General features: G+C 38.6%; 3 protein-coding genes across 5 annotated transcripts in view; 1 reads left to right on the plus strand and 2 right to left on the minus strand.

Moving 5' to 3' along the window:
* Nucleotides 1-9614, plus strand: part of CHPT1 (choline phosphotransferase 1) — a 21984-nt gene extending 12370 nt beyond the window's left edge. Inside the window, exons 4-9 of one of the 3 annotated variants that reach the window (XR_009741796.1) lie at nucleotides 1865-1949; nucleotides 3456-3587; nucleotides 3956-4114; nucleotides 5147-5272; nucleotides 5742-7525; nucleotides 9210-9614. Coding sequence is in view for 2 of the 3 variants with exons in the window: in XM_061444982.1 (XP_061300966.1) it covers nucleotides 1865-1949; nucleotides 3456-3587; nucleotides 3956-4114; nucleotides 5147-5272; nucleotides 5742-5852; nucleotides 9210-9254 (658 nt within the window). In the remaining variant the exon portion in view is untranslated. The remainder of the gene's footprint in view (nucleotides 1-1864; nucleotides 1950-3455; nucleotides 3588-3955; nucleotides 4115-5146; nucleotides 5273-5741; nucleotides 7526-9209) is intronic. The other 2 variants (XM_061444982.1, XM_061444983.1) reach the window with 2 other exon arrangements.
* SYCP3 (synaptonemal complex protein 3) lies at nucleotides 9110-20285 on the minus strand. The gene is made up of 8 exons (XM_061444985.1): nucleotides 20153-20285; nucleotides 18919-18994; nucleotides 17814-17848; nucleotides 16778-16895; nucleotides 13087-13186; nucleotides 12164-12262; nucleotides 9429-9533; nucleotides 9110-9289 (listed from the first exon to the last, which is right to left on the minus strand). The coding sequence occupies exons 1-8, from the start codon at nucleotides 20280-20282 to the stop codon at nucleotides 9236-9238; spliced, it is 717 nt and encodes a 238-aa protein (XP_061300969.1). The 5' UTR covers nucleotides 20283-20285; the 3' UTR covers nucleotides 9110-9235.
* Nucleotides 20150-20559, minus strand: part of GNPTAB (N-acetylglucosamine-1-phosphate transferase subunits alpha and beta) — a 45289-nt gene continuing 44879 nt past the window's right edge. Inside the window, exon 22 of the mRNA XM_061444979.1 lies at nucleotides 20150-20297. The gene's annotated coding sequence lies outside the window, so the exon portion shown is untranslated. The remainder of the gene's footprint in view (nucleotides 20298-20559) is intronic.

Below are 20559 nucleotides of genomic sequence, written 5' to 3' on the forward strand. Positions count from 1 at the left end.
GCACTGCCAGGGATGGGGCAGCCACAGCTTCTCTGGGCAACCTGTGCCAGTGTCCCACCACCCTCATAGTGGTGAATTCACCCTCAGAGTAAAGAATTTGTTCCTAATACTTAATCAAAATCTCCCCTCGTTCAGTTTAAATCCATCTCCCCTTGTCTCTCATCCCTACATGCCCTTGTGAAAAGTCCCTCTCCAGCCTTTCCTGTAGGCCCTTTTTGGTATTAAACTTTGGTATGAATGATTCAACTTGAAGTTTGAGCCTCCTCCCACTACCAGCAACAGCAAATGCAGTACAGCTTAGAGCTCTAAGTTTTACTAGTACAGAACACAACCTCTGAACACTTGCACCTGCATATGGATGCTTTTGTATGATGTAACTGACAGGCTTAATGTGCAGCCGCTGCAGTGCCTGTGCAGTTCTAACACCTCATCCCTGGCAGAAAGGGAGAAGCCCACTCTCAGCACCACTGTCCCATTCCATCCCTGCATAGTCTTTGGCACTTGACCCCAAGTTGGTTCATGATATGGGCAGAAGATGAAAACACAACCCAAGGCTAGCAAGCTGAACTGATGCACCTTATATTCTGAAGAGCACTGCAGCTACCACAAGTGAGGGAGCACAGAGGTGTGGGAAGGAGAGGACGACCCATTGACAGGGTTTTGAGCAGTGATGAGCACTCCAGCTTATCATCTAGTTGAAGCTTAAACTTTGGCTCTTCTAAGACTGAGCCTGAAGCTTGTGATGAAATGTTGCTGTGATTATGAAGATCAGATTAATGTTTTCCATTAACCAAGAGCTGATTCCTATTTGTCTTTAAAAATACGCCATTTCCCATGCAAACAGATAATGTGTTAAGCAAATAACAGTACACATTGACTTTGGTCATAATACCTTAAGCCAGAAAATTTATTCTAATTACTTGAAGAAAAGTTGCATTTTAAACATCAGTTGTTACTGGGTGCTGCTAACTTCAGTAGAAGATGAGGTATCTGTCTCAAAAACTTTGATAGCATAAAAGGTACCTTAGATGTGTGTATCTTTTTATTTTATTTATTTTAAAGCTTTATTGAAAGTATCAAGTTTTTTTTTCTCTCAAGCTTCTGCTTAACTTTTTTTTCTGTATTCAGGTCTTCCCAAAACATTTCATCAATCAAATACAGTAATAAGGAACTGGCTGTCTTGTCTGAGAACAAAAAAGGTGGAATTCAGAGTGTAGACTTTAGAGGGCATACAAGGCCACCTATGTTAAAAATGTTTTTATGGAAATAAACAAGATCTCAATCCCACATCCTCTAAAACAGGACAGATGCTCAGCTACCCGCGGCCTCAGTCCTCAAAATACTGCCCTCACTTTTTGCAGGTTCTTATCTAGCAAGTTATCATGATATGAGAGCTTAAAAAAATCCCTTTTGCCCCTGTGTGCTCTTTACAGTCCATACTTCTATATGATACGCTTTTAATGGAAATGTCTGATTGCATTTACTGTGAGCTTGCCTTAAATTTTGATGTCATACTTGCACATCAACAAGTCTGTAAATATGTACAGAAATTCTCAGTTAACAATGTATTCATTAAAGATTTTCCCCCTATTAAAAGTGTATGTGGCTTGCTCTAGGTAAAGGGTATAGATTTAATTTTAGATCTAAACCAGAGATGTGTGCTTCTGTATAGAGGAGCTTTCTCAGTCAAGGAAAATCATGTTTTATATACAGATTGATGTAATCTGAAGTACTTTAAAGGAGATAATTTAAAGTCACTTTTCTTATTACCCCCCCCCCCCCCCCCCCCCCACACACACACACTGCCTTACTTGCAGCAAAAAGACCTTTTATTTAACTAAATGTCTCTTTTATTCCTTCCTAGAATTGATGTAACTGAAGTTCAGATAGCCATAACAATGCTGCTCTTGACATCTGCATATGCTGGAACAGCAATATGGGACTCTAAGGTGAGTTCATTAAGTATTCAGAGTTCCTGTTGAGTGTTCACAGTTCCTGTGGTATTTGAAGCTATCCTGTGTGAGTACCCTCAACCCCTACTAGTTGTCTAATGTTCTGTTTCAGCTTATGTTACACTTGGTTATTCTTATGTTGTAGTTAACTTGGATATAATAGTGTGACTTCCTGTGCACAAATTTAGAACTGCATAGAGGAAAAAAGACTCCATCTGCCACATGCAAACTTCTGATTTGGAACTAGTACTCTGCAGATACTTAAGCTTTAACAACTGGGTTTTGTTCTAGTTTTATTTCTTTTGTTTGTGACATACATTTCTGTTTACTTAAATGATTTATAGGATGCTTTGTTTTAAATTTGAAGATAAAATGCTTTAATCCAACAAAATCATGGGATGAAGTTAAGGGGTTTTTGATTAACTAATCCGTATTTACCTGCTGTTAGAAATGTACTGATTTTTAACAGTTATGTCACAGCTGACATAAATGTAAATATCTATATTTAAAGAATTTACTTCTGTCCAAAAGCATCTCCCTCTCTCTGGCTTTTATTCTTCTCTTTAAAGGTGACTTTAGTGGACAGCATCAAAAGTACATCAGACTGATATCTTCATTCTTTCTAGGGTCTTTACTCAGAAACGTCTAGTTCTGCTTGGTCATAGTGCATGGAGGAGCTGAGACCATTCCATGCTATTGATAACCAGTGCAAATTAACCTAAATATAAACCACCAAGTAATTCAAATTAATTCATGAATTTACTCAGCAATTTTGTTTCCTTTTCTTATCCTGCAAGAGGCTTTTGTTCTGTTTTCAAACAACTTATTTTCATGTTGGAAAACAAAGTAGGCAAATCAGACTCTAATGATGTTTGGTTTTAAAAGCTGTGGTAGTTATGCTGTATCTCAAAACAATCTATTCAAAAATATAGTCAATGGTTTCAATTTATTACTACTTTTTTTTTTTTTTTTTTTTTAATCCTCTGCTGCCTTTGGAAGTTTCCTTGAAACTGCAATTGATTCTGAAAGGTAACTGCTTAATTAAAATTTGTATCTGGAGACTGTTCTGAATGCAAAGATACAGCATACAAAGAACATGTACCAAAACACAAAGAAGGCAGATGGTGTTTGTGTTTCCTGCGGTTCAATGTTGTGTTACCCTGTGAAACAGAAGGAACTGTCCTTCTACCGCTTCCCATGTCTCGCAGTGCTGTAGTTTGTCATGTTTTGTTAGTAAAAATATTTGAAGACGTTGTAAGGACAAACAGTCCTTAAGATCTAGCAAAGATCTAGCTGGATTTTCAAGACCAGAACTGAAGTACTCCAAAGTTAACATTACGAAAGAAATTTGTTGTCTCCTTAGTAAGGAAACAAATTCCAAACACTGTCCCTCTGAGCAAGAATTCTAATAAAACAATTGTTTAGTAGGTATCAGGAGGTTTTTTAATCACTTCTTAAAAAAGGTGTTACCCTTAATATTTTTCTCTTGTTTTTCTTGCTAAGGTCCCTTTGGTGGGCTTAGAATTGAAGTTCCTTGCAGTTTTTGGCATATTATGTGGAACAGCACTTTCTTCATTCAGTTACTTCCGTGTCATCTTTGGTGGAGGAATTGGAAAGAATGGATCTACAATAGCAGTAAGTTGCTTTAAAGATCCAAATGCAGTTTGAATAATATATGCCCATAATTTATTGCATTTTGTATCATCAGAAGGGTTTTATTTATTTAAGTATTTAAGCAGACAAGCATATGAGTGTTGGATGTCATTATCTACCTTCTGTCTACACATTACCAGATTTCTTCTGTTGCAGGAACCAGCAATGAATTTTCTTAGAAAATTGATTATTGGTCACTGCAAAGGATACTAATAGTGTTGGTCAAGGGCTTTCCCTGAGCTTTGACTACTCTGGTCTTGTTTAATAGGATTTACAGTACATGTAAAATGTGGACCTTACTGTGTGACTGAAGCCTCAGAATGGAAATTTTCTTTCAATTTCTATTTCAGGGAACAAGTGTTCTTTCACCAGGCCTGCACATTGGACTACTTCTCACGCTGGCCGTTATGATCTATAAAAAGTCTACAACTCAGCTATTTGAAAAACATTCTTGCCTGTATGTCTTGACATTTGGGTTTGTGAATGCCAAAATCTCACAGAAGCTGGTGGTAAGGAATCTCACTTTGGTCCTAAACCTCCTAAAACTAAACTGGTTCTTGGCTTAATGTTTACTGGGTCAGTGGGTGCCGTGAAAGTTTTCCCATTCTGCTCTGATGCTGTATTACCAGCTTCATTATGACCAAGACACTGAACTAGGTTCAGGCTCCTACAGAGAGATTATATATGACGTTGATGCAAACACATGCTTATTGAGTGTTTTGGTTACAGCTTTCAGTTTTAACCTACTCCTAGAAACACGCTGTTTTTAACATCATAACTCTGGTCCTTCAAGCCCTACTAACAGTGCTGTGGCTTCTGGTTTAGTTACCTGAAACAGGAATTTACCTTAATCATTAAAATGAAGAGATAAACTGTTTATCTCTTTTGTAATTAAAAACCTCATCAATGGATGAAAAAAAAGATCGGCTTTATTGCATATTTTTTATTTGTGAAGATCATCATAGAGCTCAAAGCTCCATCCAACCTGGCCTTCCAGGAATGGGGCAGTCACAGCTTCTCTGGGCAGTCTGTGCCAGTGCCTTACCAGGATACAGTTGGTTTCTAGGCTGCAGGCATACACTGCTGAGTCATGTTGAGCTTCTCATCAATCCACACCCCCAAGTCCTTCTCCACAGGTCTGCTCTCAATCAGTTCTCTTCCGAGCCTGTGGTTGTGCTTGGGATTGCCCCGACCCAGGTGCAGGACCTTGCTCTTGGCCTTGTTGAACTTCATGAGGTGTGCACCTGCCCACCTCTCAAGCCTGTTGAGGTTGCTCTGGATCCTATATAATAAAGCCAGCAAATACCAGCTGATAATTCAGACAGTGGTTACCACTGGTTAAAGTGCTTGATATTGATTGAATAACCTGGAAAGAAACTGTTACAGAGCATCAGCCCCTGAAGCATTTGTGAAGCCCTTGGCGTGCCTGCTTAAGAACAGTGGATAGCAGGCTGTGGCTGGGCAAGGGCATCATGCCAGTTTGCTAGTAGTTAAACTCATCTTGCAGTGATTCCTTTTTGTGTCTCTTTTCTTTTACATAGGTGGCTTACATGACAAAAAGTAAAATCTGTCTTCAGGACACTGCATATATTGGTCCAGGACTTCTAGTTTTGGATCAGTACTTCAATAGTTTCATTGATGAATATATTGTTCTATGGATAGCATTGGTAAGCATTTTGGTTTGTACTTTTCATTTGGCACATACTGAAAGGAATGGATTGAGAACTGTCTCTGCCATTTCTGACTTGCTCAGATCTCAGCTTTTGCTGCAGCAGGAGTGGCAGGGTACCATGTAAACATGTACCTTGGGAGCTGACTGGCTTCCTTGGAACAGAGATGTGAAAGTAAATCTACAGACGTATCTTGTAATTATGCTTTAGTCCAGGTGGTTTCTTTAAAGTTATTCTGCAAACTGCAAACTAAACTTTGTTTATCAGACAGCACTTTGTTTAGTGCTGGGGTTTTGGGGCTTCATTTTTTTCTTCTAAACCACCCTGTATCTTTATGTTAAAATGCTGTTAAACTTGTCATTTGGATAGATTCTGATTATGGTACAGATGAATTTATAGTAGGGACAATTTTAAGAAATAATTAGATTTATTTTTTTTTAACCTGTTCTGTTTTGTTCTTTTGAAGTTCATATCCTTGTTTGATATGCTGAGATATGCCACTGGTGTATGCCTACAGATTGCTGCTCATCTTCATATACATGTCTTCCGAATTTCATCTCATCAAGCTCCTGAACAGGTTCAAAACCATAATGACTGATTAAATAGGTCAAGAACAAAAGAAGAAGCAGTTAGGGGAATGCTGAATGAAGCAGCCTGTCTTTTTTTGGGGGAAGAGATTAAGCTTTTTAAGAAAACAGTTTTATGAGAAAGCTCACTCTATCCTAGACATTATCAGGTGTTAGAGTTACGAAGTACAAAGTCCTGCAGATTCTATTGTGATTGTTACTTTTGAACCAGGATGTATTTTTCCCCCGTGTTTTAGAGCATGAATACTGCATTTGAAACTTTTGCCATTTCCTGTTAGGTAACCTTAATTTTGTACTTCTGGTCTGGTGAATGCAGGCTGCAAACCCAGGTGCTACGAACCAGAATTCCAAGAGGAATTTAACTTTTCCCTAATCTTCTATTGTTAGTTTTTAAAGTCTTCTTGGAACTGCTGTGAAGTGGTAGTCATGTATCAGTGAATACTGTACTGCATTATTAAGACTGGTAAAATGAGGCATAGGTGAGGTAAAACTACTCATTAATCTCTGTTCCAGTATTTCTAAAGAAAAAGCTACTGGATCAGTACGATGAAGGAGGTATAGCTCAGGAAAATTTTCTTCTATGTCAAAATACTATGAAGTACTATGAAGTTATGAGTGCCTTTAGGATCATGGATTCTCTAGTATCTAAGTACGTAACCTACATGACTAAATACAATTTTAGCTTGTGTTTTCTTTCAAGGCCAGTTTCTGGTTTTGTGGTCCCAGTAAGGTTTGCCTCATTGTACTCCATCATTATCTAGACTATAGGTAGTTGTGTACTCTGGGGGCACTTACTTTACCTACCTTAACATGCATCTGGAACTATACAAGTGAATGACCAAGTTCATTTATAAATGACTGTGACTGACTGTGACAATGCAGCCCATCCATACGTAACTCCCTCTGAAGTATATTTGCTATTGCTGTGTTCATCTATCTTATAATCTGTTCTGTAGCTGTCACTGTACATTATCCAAACAAAATTGCACTGAGCTAAAACCAAATGTATAGTAAAAATCTCCAAAACAGGAATTCAGGCCCAATATCAGCCTTTCCCTTTCCTTAAGAACAGACTGACTGGCTAACATAATGTACCTAGCTAAAGGGCTGTTGTTGGCATTAGAGAAAAGCTGCGTGAAAGTAGCTTATCACCTGCATGAGCAAATCATGACTTGCATGCAAACCCTATAAACTTAAACTCCTTTAAAAAGGTACGTTTTGAATATGATTTTTGTAAAAAGCTGTTGAATGTGTCTGTTACCACTTTCAGTTGCTGATATGTAGCTGAGCTGTGAGTTCATAAAGTCCTTCCTGAACTGTAAAATAGACAGCTATGATTTGTTTTAAAAATATTACCACTGCAGCTTCCTAGTTGCACATTAATTCAAAAAGACTTCCTGAGGTGTTCAAGGAACTTTAAAAGTGGCATACTGTCTGGTAAATTTGGAGGGAATAAAATACCGTCTACCAAACTCCTGCCTAAGAAGGATATGCTGATAGACTGGAGGGATAACTGTAACAGTTAATGCTAAAGGACCAGTACTCCAAGTGACTAGTATCAATCCCAGATGAATCCTACTACTCCTACTGTTTGAGGCTGTGAAAGACAGAGCATATATAAAGGAATTTAGCCTGAGCCCAGCCCATGGGGAAGCAGAAGATGGTAAAGACCAGTTCAGTTTTTCTGAATACTGTAAACAAATTAACCACTTAAGGAAAATATATAGGCAACTTTTTTTAGAATGAGAAGGTTTGGCTCCCCAGAATGCTCAAAAATGTCATCCAGTAGTAGGTGTAAGTTTTAAGGATATGATTGAAGTATGGGGATGATAGGAAACTAATGCAGAGATCGGTCAGAAAAACAGAAATATGAGGCAATACTAACAAAACCAGAAACATGAGGCAACACTAACAACCAACCTAGCACCAAGGATAGGAAGCAGGAAGTTTTAATTGTATTTCACAGCATCATCTAATTATCCTTGGAGGGCTGAGACTCAGGAGCACTGTTACAAAGCAGCAGTTACCTGTTACATACCAGAGGCCCATATTACCTCATACATCCTTCTAGCAGTGTAACTTCTGTGTTTGCTCCTTCTCTGAGTCCTAGCAGACACAGAACAAAGACAGCTTCATACTAGTCGCTTGTTCAACTTCAGCTGCAACCTAATAGCTGACGTTAGTATGTAAATTAGCCATCACTAATCTGGCTCCCAGAACTGGAGAACCATCATCAAATGGCTTGATTCTGAACTAAAAATACTAGAAGAATCTGTATGGACTGGTTTTGAAATACATTGTTACAAAAACATCACATTTGTGCGTGTGGGTGTGTGGATGGTTTTTGTTTTATCTACTATTGTATGAAGTCTAAGCATTAAATATGTTAGGAACTTCCTAATTTGTAAAGGTGGATATTCAGGTATAATGGGTTTCTGTAAAAAAAAAACTGCATGCAAGCTAAGCTTTAATTTATACTGATCTACTGTAATGAGCTACATTGAAAGATAAATGCTTTATCCTTAAAACTTAGGCCTCTCTAACTTGCTAGTCATTTGGAATTGCAAGAAGTAATATTCCACCTCAAAGGCTTGTAATAACTAGTACTAACTAAATGAGCTGAATTAATTCTAATGGTGGTTCCAGAAGAACTATACACCCCAATATGCACCCCAGTTATGCTTTCTTGAGGAGGTGTAATATAAAGCTGTGATACTCAGCTGTAATTCAACTGAAGAAACCTGCTTTTGAGACAAATTACAGCAGTTACTAAATCCCTTACTAGTACAAAGTTATTACAATGCCTAGGCTAACAAAAGAGTTAACAAAATTTACTTTAATTTACCATAATACACATCACTGAACAATCTTACATGAACTACGTCATACTCTGTGAACATTTATAACTGCTAATATGTCAGTAGACTAAATTTTGAAACTGTGAAAATCTTGAAGTTTGCAGCTTGTGAAAAATGCTTCTATTTGTACAATGTATCTAAAGGCCTAAAGTTATTGCTTCAAACCTGGGTAATCCATTTTTCATTAATTCTGCCCACTGTTACAATTTGTCATTATAAAAAGTGAAAAGTGAAGCAATTGAAACTCTTCAGTGCTATTGAAAGTGAGTATTCGTCAGTTAAAGACTGGACAGACAGTAAATGGTTTGAGGTCCATATTGTGTTCCCCCCCCCCTCCCCAAGTAATAAATTTACTAAGATACTTATTTATAACATTATCAGACACAAGATTAGAACAATCCAGGAAAGCATTTAATAGAAACTTTAAAACATTTAAATATTAACATATTTCTCTATGGCTAATGCCTATACTTGTATCATGTTACTTAGGTACAAGTTGTTTCTCCATTGAGCCATCAGAATAACATGGACTGAAGAGACTTGCGAACAGCTGCCATCTCCTGCTGTTGCTGTTACAAGAAAGGGAGATAATACTGAACAAATGCCATACCAATATGATTCCTTTGAGCCAATTAAAAGAATGTCAAATGACTTTTTTATAGAATGTTCTATTTTTGCATTTAACTAACTTTTTCATCTGGTACTTACAGTGTCCATCATAATCTTCTTCTGCAACATAGTCATTTCTTTGCGGAGTTCATTTTGTACACCAGCTAGATGACTTTCATTGCTCTTCTCCAGCTCTTCCATGCTCTGAAGTTAAGGATAATCTTAACTCAAAACTCTTCAATGTCAAAGGGTTTATTTCAAACAAATAAACCACTATTCAGACTACTACAGTTCAATTTTTTACAGCTGCAGTGGTCACTGATAGTTGAGTAGTTTTGTCACAAACTTGACAGACAAATCATACATGACTTTGTATTCCCATCTGCATTCCTGTTTAAATAATATGGGCCCTCAGCATATGTGAGGTCTCAGCTAGTTATCCTGCATTTCAATAAAGAGTTCTACAAGAAAAGATTAAGCAGACATCTGTCAGGAATGATAGGGGTTCGGTATTAATACAACCTTGGAGACTTGAAGTAAGGACTGTAAAACCCATTAAATTTCCATCTCTACAGACTTATGCCCAAATAAGCCAAGTAAAGGTCATTGGTTATCTTTCCCTCTGTATGTACAATTATGCCTAACTCTGTGTATGTGTGTAGCTGCATTTTCCTTGACTTGTATTTAGTTAAGCTTATTTGAGGCTTGATTTCTGCCTTTTGATCTTCTTTGAAAAGTAATACTTGACCTTCTGTTCACTTTTTAATCTTTGATGAAGACGTTTTTGACATTTTGGAAGTTATAATTTATTAATGTTTCTGTAATATCCTCTGTACACTTCAACTATCTTGAAGTAAGAGCTGCTCTATTTCAGATTTATTGTTACAAGCTACCTGACTTGAAAAAAACCCAGGCATATTTATCATAACTACAATTTCAAAAAGGGACCACTTAGGAAATTACTTGAACAGAAATTAAAGTTTGTCAGAAACTGGCAGACTTGAACACTAGTATATACTGGAGTCCACCCATCTAGAAAGCAGCTTGGCAGAAAAGAACCTGGGGTTCCTGGAGGACACAGGTGAAGCCAGCAGTGTGCCTTTGCAGCAAAGGCAGCCAAAGACCTCCTGGGCTGCATTAGGATGAGTGTTGTCAGCAGGCAAAGAGGGGTGATCTTTTGACTCCATTCAGCCCTGATGAGACCACATCTGGAGTGCTGGGTCCAGTTCTGGGATCTGACCAGAACCCAACAAAGGGCCATGGAGATGATTAAAGGACAGGAGCGTATCTCTTACAAGAGCAGACTGAGAGAGCCTGGAGAAGACAAGGTTCAGGGGGAATCTTACCTATATACAGAAGTACCTGAAGGGGTAGGGAGGATGTGCAAAAAATATTGAGCCAAGCTCGAGGTGCCCAGTGACAGCACCAGAGGCAATGGGCACAAACAGGAAGTTCCCACTGAACATCAGGAAACACTTTTTTACTGTGAGAGTGACAGAGCACTGAACAGGCTGCCCATACAGGCTGTGGAGTCTCCATCCTTGGAGATAACTCAAAAACTCTCTAGACATAAGTCCTGAACAAGCAACTCTAGGAAATCTGGCTGAACCACCTGTGGGCTGGACCAGATGACATCCGGGTCTCTTCCAACTTCAGCCCTTCAGTGTTTCTATGGTGCTGTGCCTCTGCATTTGTTACAAAAACAAATTCAAAGCACTTTTGCTTTCCTCACAGTTTAGATTTCTAATAGCTTACTTAGAAAAACTAGGGGTGGAAGGAAGTTCTGGGAACAAAGTGTTTGGTTCTTAATGTAAAGTTACAAGGAAACTTTTTCTTGCAAAGAAGTCAAACTTTTTAGTAGTTACGTTTTTGGGTTTTGGGTTTTTTTTTTCTGTCTAGTATATTAGTTACTTTGTTAAAAAAAAAAAAAAAAAATCACACTACAGTTGATTGGTATGAATCATACCTTTGAAATACATTATCTCTGTAAGCACTATCCAAAAATAAACAAACAAAAGGTGTTTGTAGGGAATCCCAGCAAATACAAAAAATATGCATAAAGCAACAGGAAAGTTGGGCAAGTTTTGGGCAATCCATCCAGCTGGGCAAGTTTTCACCATAAAGCATTAATTTCATCAGATTCTTCCTGTTAACACTGTAGTGAATGCTTACCTTGAATACCAAGCTTACAGAAAGCGACAGCCTTTCTAATGAATGTTCCTTAGGAAGAGATGAAGGGAGTTCTAACTGGTCAATTTTAAGGGAATTACAATTTAATTTAAGGGTCACTTTCTTACATGAAGCAGCAATAGCTAGAAAGGTTAATGACATAAAAAAAATGGTTTCTATTTCTCATGATGGGGGATACACCTGCCAGCAGTAATAAAAGCCAAATGAATTGCAGCCTAAGATGTATTTTTACTAGATTGTCAAGTTTCACTGGTTTAAATATATACCAAAAAATCTAAGGGAATAATTAAGAAAAAAAATCTTGATGATTTAACTGACCTACATAACCTTTCAACTGGTACAAAACCATATTCTGTTTAGAAAGTGTGCTCTGAGGGTTATGCTTAGATATTTGAAACAGGCAAGCCAATCAGAGCCCTGGTAGAACACATTTAAGTAAATTATGATGCAATGTTTATGCATGTATAGAGAGAACAAGCTATATTCACAGAAAATAAGGGAAAGATACTAACATGAATATTCAAGCAAGGCTATTATTTTCCTTAAATGAGCCTTAAATCTCTTAAATGTCATAAAGGCTGAACTCATACAGCTTTTTTAATTGATAATGATCAACTACCTTGTAAGAAGAAAACTTACTGTACCTTTAAGAACTGCTCATAGAGCTGCTTAATGGTTTTCAGCCTCTGACTTTGTACTATTCTTGCCTGTTGAAAAACTTTTTGCTGCTGACGAAGCATATTCTGAAGCAGAAGCAAAAGAAAAAACTGATGGCATTAGTTAGCCAAAAACGCTTGGACAGCAACACTAATGTCATTTATCAGAATCATAAATTATGTCTTCACTGGAAATGTGGGTCATGTAATAGAGATCTCTGCCTGAAGAGATATCCTTGTTCTTATTAATGAAAGAAAGACTGAAAACTGGATTAAGCCCTGAGTTACCTCCTGAGGTCCCTTCCAACCTGAATTATCCCTGTGAGACACTATAAGGATTGCTATCCAGCACAGTTCTCGAGGGTATCCCTGGGAAATGTGTTGACTAGAGAAAAGCAAAACTTGCCTGATGTTGCTGTATTTGTACTCCCAACGTTTGCAATTACATTCCATCGTAATAGCTCCTATCCCCTTTCAATGATCAAATTCTCATACATTTACTATATACAGGCATATTTTTAAGAAGTGCATGTGAAAACAACTATTCTCCTTTACTCATGTGTTCCCCAAACCCAAAGACTATGCATGCACAGGAACAGCATACAACTTTCTTCTCCATAAATAGTCTTGGCTTTTCTCAATCTATTCCTAGCCTAGGGCATCACTAGTCGCCATTTATAAACTTGCAGTAAAGTTCATAAATGGCACCCCTCTTCACTTTCAAATACATCCCAAAACTTGTATTTACCCTGAGAGCCACCAAACTTGGAAGAATTTTTTTTATCAAGCGGCAAACAATCATATGGGTTTTTTTTTTAAAACCACATAAAGTGGTTTTACATTTCATGAGTGTCTGAACAACAGTATTCCCTCCTTGAGAAAATACCATGAAAGTCATATTGGAAACCCACCGCTAGTTTTTCTTCCTGCTCCTCTGCTTTCTGCACATCTACATCCCATTGCTGAAATAAAGTCAGGAACTGCTGGGAGAATTCATGATTGAGATTCTGCCTATAAACACAACCCGTAAGAATGACAAATGATACGAAGAATTGCAAGGGAAGCTAAGGGTCAACATACACACAGGGTAAAATAACAGGAGCTGGCATAGATTAAAACCCAGGCTATTTTGACATCAGGCCCTAACTGAATACTGTACGCTTTGAAAAACTGAACGCACATAAATATACATACACATACACACTGAGTGAATGTAGATTAAATACACATATACATATAGTAAGTATAGATGTATTTACTGCGTTTTTCTAACCTAACTACAGACCTTGGGCTTAACACATGGGTTTCTAATGAAAGAATTGATTAGCTCATTCTTTAGTTCATTCTACTCTAGTTTCTCTATGTAAACTTACATTTTGTCAATGTAAGTTTCAAAAATATGCATGTAAAAACACTAAGACAGTTACAAGTATTGCTGGCTTCCAGTTTTTAGTGGTCTCATTTTTCAGTTTGCTTCACCTCTAGTATCAGCTATAGTAATTAAATACACCTTCAGAGGCAAGAGGAATGTTATGTAGAGTGAAAATTATTTATAATGCAAAAATTAAAATTTTCCTTTGTTAAGCAGAATAGTATAAAAGTTTTACTGAACATTTCTCAGTTTTCAAGTTTAAACAAAACAATTCCAAGTGAAGTGGAAATCAAAAAAAAACAACTACTGACCAGCAGGTTGAAGGAGGTGATCCTGCCCCTCTACTCTGCTCTCGTGAGACCTCACTTGGAGCATTGTATACAGTTCTGGTGCCCTCAACATAAAAAGGACATGAAACTCTTGGAACAAGTCCAGAGGAGGGCCACGAGGATGATCAGGGGTCTGGAGCACCTCCCATATGAAGACAGGCTGAGAAAGTTGGAGCTGTTCAGCCTGGAGAAGAGAAGGCTGTGTGGAGACCTCATAGCAGCCTTCCAGTATCTAAAAGGGGCCTATAGGGATGCTGGAGAGGGACTGTTCATTAGGGACTGTAGTGGTTGCACAAGGGGTAGCGGGTTCAAACTTAAACAGGGGAAGTTCAGATTAGATACAAGGAAGAAGTTCTTTACTGTGAGGGTGGTGAGCACTGGAATGGGTTGCCCAAGGAAGTTGTGAATGGTCCATCCCTGGTGGTGTTCAAGGCCAGGCCGGACAGAGCCTTGGGCAATGTGGTTTAGTGGGAGTTTTCCCTGTGCATGGCAGGGGGGTTGGAACTAGATGATCTTAATAAGGTCCTTTCCAACCCTAACTATTCTACGATTCTATGATTGTTTAAAGGACAAAAGTAACATCAAAGGCCATTTTCCATAAAAACAGAAATAAACCCAGCTCTTTAAAGCACCTTGCTCTCAAAATTCCAAATCTTAACTTTCCCTATACAAAGGAGAAAGCACTATGCAGTAATTGTCTATAATTACTGCCAGTTTAACCAAGTGAACACAACTGGAGGCAGCAGAAACAGAGAACCTGAGCAGATAGAATCACAGAATCATAGAATAGTTAAGGGTTTGAAAGGACCTTAAGATCATCTAGTTCCAACCCCCTGCCATGGGCAGGGACACCTCACACTAAACCATATCACCCAAGGCCTTGTCCAACCTGGTCTTGAACGCTGCCAGGGATGGAGCATTCACAACCTCCCTGGGCAACCTATTCCAGTGCCTCACCACCCTAACAGGAAAGAATGTCCTCCTTGCATCCAATCTAAACTTCCCCTGTTTAAGTTTGAACCCGTTACCCCTTGTCCTATCACTACAGCCTCTAATGAAGAGTCTCTCTCCAGCATCCCTATAGGCCCCCTTCAGATGCTGGATGGCTGCTATGAGGTCTCCAAGCAGCCTTTTCTTCTCCAGGCTGAACAGCCCCAACTTCCTCAGCCTGTCTTCATATGGGAGGTGTTCCCATCCCCTGATCATCCTCATGGCCCTTCTCTGGACTTGTTCCAACAGTTCCATGTCCTTTTTGTGTTGAGGACACCAGAACTGCACACAATACTCCAGGTGAGGTCTCACGAGAGCAGAGTAGAGGGGCAGGATCACCTCCTTCGACCTGCTGGTCACACTCCTTTTGATGCTGCCCAGGATACGGTTGGTTTTCTGGGCTGCAAGCACACACTGCCTGCTCATGTTCATTTTCTCATCAACCACCACCCCCAAGTCTTTCTCCACAGGGCTGCTCTGAATCTCTTCTCTGCCCAACCCGTAGCTGTGCCTGGGATTGCTCCGACCCAGGTGTAGAACCTTGCACTTGGCATGGTTAAACTTCATGAGGTTGGCATCAGCCCACCTCACAAGCGTGTCGAGGTCCCTCTGGATGGCATTCCTTCCCTCCAGCGTATCAACTGAACCACACAGCTTGGTGTCATCGGCAAACTTGCTGAGTGCGCACTCAATCCCACTGTCCATGTCAGTGATGAAGATGTTAAACAAGACCGGTCCCAACACCAATCCCTGAGGGACACCACTCGTTACTGGTCTCCAGCCAGACATTGAGCCATTGACCACAACTCTTTGGGTGCGGCCATCCAACCAGTTCTTTATCCACCGAGTAGTCCATCCATCAAATTCATGTCTCTCCAATTTAGACACAAGGATGTCATGTGGGACAGTGTTGAACGCTTTACACAAGTCCAGGTAGATGACATCAGACTGACTGTAATTCCCCAGGTCATCCATTTTCTTGAAAATGGGGGTTATATTTCCCTTTTTCCAGTCATTGGGAACTTCACCTGACTGCCATGATTTCTCAAATATGATGGCCAGTGGCTTAGCAACTTCATCTGCCAGCTCCTTCAGGACCCGCGGATGGATCTCATCAGGACCCATGGACTTGTGCACGTTCAGATTTTTAAGATGGTCTCGAACCATCATCTCCTACAGTGGGCGCAAGGTCTTTATTCTCACAGTCCCTGCATCTGCCTTCCAAGACTTGGGTGGTTTGGTCAGAGCCTTTGCCAGTGAAGACCGAGGCAAAGATGTCATTCAGAACCTCAGTCTTCTCCAAATCCTGTGTAGCTAGCTCTTCCGAGAGCTTCCTCAGGGGACCTCCGTTCTCCCTTGTCTGTCTTTTATTTGCTACATACCTGTAGAATCCCTTCCTGTTATCCTTAATACCCCTAGCAAAGTTTAATTCTAACTGGGCTTTCCTAATCTGGTCCCTAGCTTCCCGGACAACATCCCTGTATTCTTCCCAGGCTGCCTGTCCTTGCTTCCACTTTTTATAAGCCTCTTTTTTCATCTGAATTTTCCTCAGCAGCTCCTTATCCATCCAAGGTGGTCTCCTGGCCCTTCTGCTGCACTTCCTTCTAGTTGGGATGCAACACTCCTGAGCTTGTAGCAGGTGAACCTTGAGTATCAACCAACAGTCTTGGGCCCCCCTGCCCTCTTAGGGCTATATCCCATGGAACCTTACTAAGCAGGTTCCTGAAGAGGCCAAAGTCTGACCTTTTGAAGTCCAGGGCAGTGAGCTTGCTGCACGCTCTTCTCACTGTCCTGAGGATCATTTAACTAGCAGATACACTGTTTGCTATTTAATTGCAAGATGCACCAACTAGCCATGCTGTAACACAAAAGGGAACTTGATTTCACAGGTTTGAAAAACAAGGGTGTTACCTTTGCTCCTGCTGTGTTTTCCAAACATGTTCAATCTTCTGGTTACTGGTTTTTAGTGAGGCTTTTGTATACATTTCTAATCTTTTCCTCTTAGCTAAGAGAGCCTTGTTAATGTCCGCTAAAAATGAAAGAATATTTATAGCTTCAGCCTACTGAGATACATTGGGCCTTTTATCAAAAATGCTGATGAGAGCATTTGCTGATGAGAGCAAAGTTACACTTTGGAAAAGAGAACAAAGTGTGTTCTGATGCAAAGAAGCTAATGTAATCTGGGTGCTGCTGTATTTTAGGTGTTCCTCCACCTGCTGTTGGCACTGGTGAAACTGCTGCTTCCCTTAGCCCCTTGTATGCTCTAACCAACACTTGGCCTTTGGAGTTGCAACTGCTCCTTACCCAGCCCCACCAACTACTTGAGCATCTGCTTCAAGTCCCACCTCTCTCAGGGGCCCCACCAATTAGAACCTATCATGCTGTGATTCAGCTTTTGCTTCTTTATTATGAAGGTGCAGAGACTACTCTCTAGCTCATTCTGTATCACAACTACTGCCAAAATTCCTTGTCTAAAATGAAAACTATCTTTTGTATTTTGCTGCTTATATTGAAATTTACATGTTCCTTATTTCCCACTCATGTCTTGCAATCCCCAGTCCCTTTATGTTGTTTTAACAAAAAGATGAGTAAGAATTACAGTTCTTACTCACATTGTCCCTTTTCTCTACAATATAATCAGTGCCTCTTAACTGTCACCTTAAAATTGGAATTGATAATCAAAAGCACTTTTTCCTTTGTAATTACCTACACTAGTATATCTCACTTTATATGTTGTTATTCCCACATTTTCTTTCTCTTTGCTCTACGTAGGTATAACTTTTTTTTTTTCCTGAAAACCAGCTTTTTTCAGAAATGCTGCAAAATGCTACAAAGTCTGGTCATTTGATGCAAATCTTGAAACTTATTTTATGGTAAGGAATTTGTGCGAGTTCTGCAACTTAAATATGAATCGGCTTTTAATTTATTGGAATGTAAATGTACTTACCTCCAAATCTTTCCAGCATATTCTGCACTTCACCCCTACAAAACAGTGTTTAAAATTTTTATTGGCCCATTTTCTGACTTTAGAATAAGGGATGCTTTATATACTTAATACTCGTTTTATTCCCATGCCTATTACTTGTAAGCGGTGAAAGGGCTGCTACTGAAAAATGGAACTCCTTTTCTTCTCCTGTGAGAGGTCTCTTTTTTAGACCAATCTGATTTAAAAAAAATGAATTACTAATCTATTAACCTACTCTCTTGTAAAAAGGCAGTATTAGGTATTTCAAGTGTCTTGAGTAAAGGAGGACGGTAAATAAAATAGAGCATTCTCTACACGAAAAGTATTTGGAACATCAAATGAAAACAAGTCCATCATAGTTATCATGACTGGCATAGTAAGAAAAATCCAAGACAAGTAATAACAGGGTTGTTTCTACAACATCTTTAAGATGATGATTCTATGATTCTGTTCTATGAATCTATGACACCAGTGTGTAAGACACCGGTACAATAGCTGACAAGTCCAAAAAGGGTCATGGTGGGTAAAGAAAATGTTTATCTTTGTTTTATATCATCTTCTCCACAGGATGTCGCTTCTTTTTTACTCTTCAAAAAGGAAAAAAAGGGATCTTAAATTCAACAGCTATAACCTTGCTAAAAAATATTTCAACATACACTTTTTTTACATTACTGCCCATAAATATTGCATTTCATAAGATTTATCTGTAAATAGAATGTATTTTTCATGCAATAGTTGGATTAAAGTACTGTTAGTATGTTCTGACAACTAAGATCGGGGGGGGGAGAAAATTAATGAAATTATCAGCAATCTCAGATAAAACTTAAAATCATCTTCTGAAAGAAACAAGAATTTTAAGAATTCTCATATAATTTATGCATGTCCAAAAGTGTCTACAAAGAAACTGCAAAATTACTCATTTTAAAGTACTCCTTTTCTTTTTAACCTACATCTACTGCATTATCTGTAACCTGATTTTTGAATCAAATACCACAAAGGATATAATGAATAACTGAAATTGGTACCTATTTAAGACTTGCATATTTTGAAATAAAAAAACAAACAAACAAATCCTAACAATCCTTACCCTACATCATCTGGAACCACATGAGTAGTCACCAAAGGTCTTTTCTTTCCATGCTTGTCCATTACTGGTGTTTCACCTTAATACAGATTTTAAAAAGATTTACAAAAATATCTTATATTTTCTTGAGGTTATTTGAATTATTAAAAGTGTAGTTACTTTTCTGTAATGCCACTTCTATGAATGTCTCATGGATCTCAGTTGCCATCCATAACACATGCAGCTCCTAAAATTTGAATGTGGATTTGACATGGTGGTGAATTATTCTGCAAGGCTAGATTTGAGCCGGCACTGCCTTGAGTTTCTCTGGGCTGATCCCAACCAGTTGCAGTTTCTTTGTCCACAACTACACAATTATTCCCAACTCACAATGTAACAATCATCAGAAAGGTAAAATAATCTAAAAATTGAAAAAGACTTACCTGGAAGAATTTCATGCTACTGTAAAATATGCATTGAGATTCTGTAGTCTGACATTTAAAAAAAATTAAAATCACAAACAGATATAAAAAAACAGATATAAAAAAAGAAGGTAACTTCTTTCAAAAAAAAAATCCTTTGCTGTCAGATTTCTGTTAATGACTTGGTAAACATTTAGTCTGAATGAAGAAGGGGAGAAACTATGAGAAACAAACACAGAGATAACTGCTGAAAGACAAAAAATCCAGAAACAGTTACATCAAACTTTACAAAAACCTATCGTGATGAGCGAGAACTTTTTAAGAAAAATCCATTTTTTTATATGAAACTTCCTCAAAACTCAACAAGAATCTGATTTTTTTTTTCCTCAGCTTTATATGCTCTTTCTTCAGCTCAGATTCTTCATGAAATACTCTTAACCCTGCCAGCATTAAGACTCCAACTACCATACCCAACTCAGCACTCCGTAGAAGCGGAGCTCTTCTGTTCAGTCCTCACCTCACAATGCTCTAGGCAGCCAGGTGACAGAAGGATATGGCATTAAAATAAGGTAATAAAATCACGTAACAAAATCCTACTCTTAAAGACTCCACCTGTAATTTCAAGGCATTAATAGTGCAATAGACAGAGCTATTCTACTTTGTTCTCTTCAAAATTCTATTAAAACTATATACTAGGAGGTCAATCGGCAATAGGTTCATAATAAACATGAACCATGCTTACACAAGCACTTGCTAACACAGAAGTCTCTTCATTCATAGTCAGAAATACTATGAACTTCAAATTCAAAAAAAATACTAAAAAATTACATAAACACCTTTTCTAGTATCTTCCTCTGATCCACTCAGCTCTTTTCTTTCCTCCTGAAAGTCATAGGCAGGTATGGCTTGATCTTCCTGTGCTGGTTTACTAGCTTTTCCTCCATGCTTTCTTCCTGATGGAGCCATAATAAGGTTTTCTTCCTACCAAAGCAGTATGTTGTATTTGTTACCTTTCCCCATAATATAAATTATGTTTCCATGCTTATGTTGCCCTGTTATAGACACCCTTGTAAACAGTTTTCACCTGTAAGGACCCTCAAGCAGTCAAAATACTTTAGTTTCAAGGTAATCCAAAGGATTACCCATCAGTAGTGATGTTAAGAATAAATACCAGGGCTAGTAGGCACATACTTGATTCTGCTGAAAAACAAGGAAGTAAATTATGTACATTCTTATGTCTGTG

The sequence above is a fragment of the Pezoporus flaviventris genome, unplaced genomic scaffold (assembly GCF_033815535.1).
Source record: "Pezoporus flaviventris isolate CSIRO_AGI_PZ_B2104156 unplaced genomic scaffold, CSIRO_AGI_Pfla_v1 ptg000002l, whole genome shotgun sequence".
Taxonomy (NCBI): domain Eukaryota; kingdom Metazoa; phylum Chordata; class Aves; order Psittaciformes; family Psittacidae; genus Pezoporus; species Pezoporus flaviventris.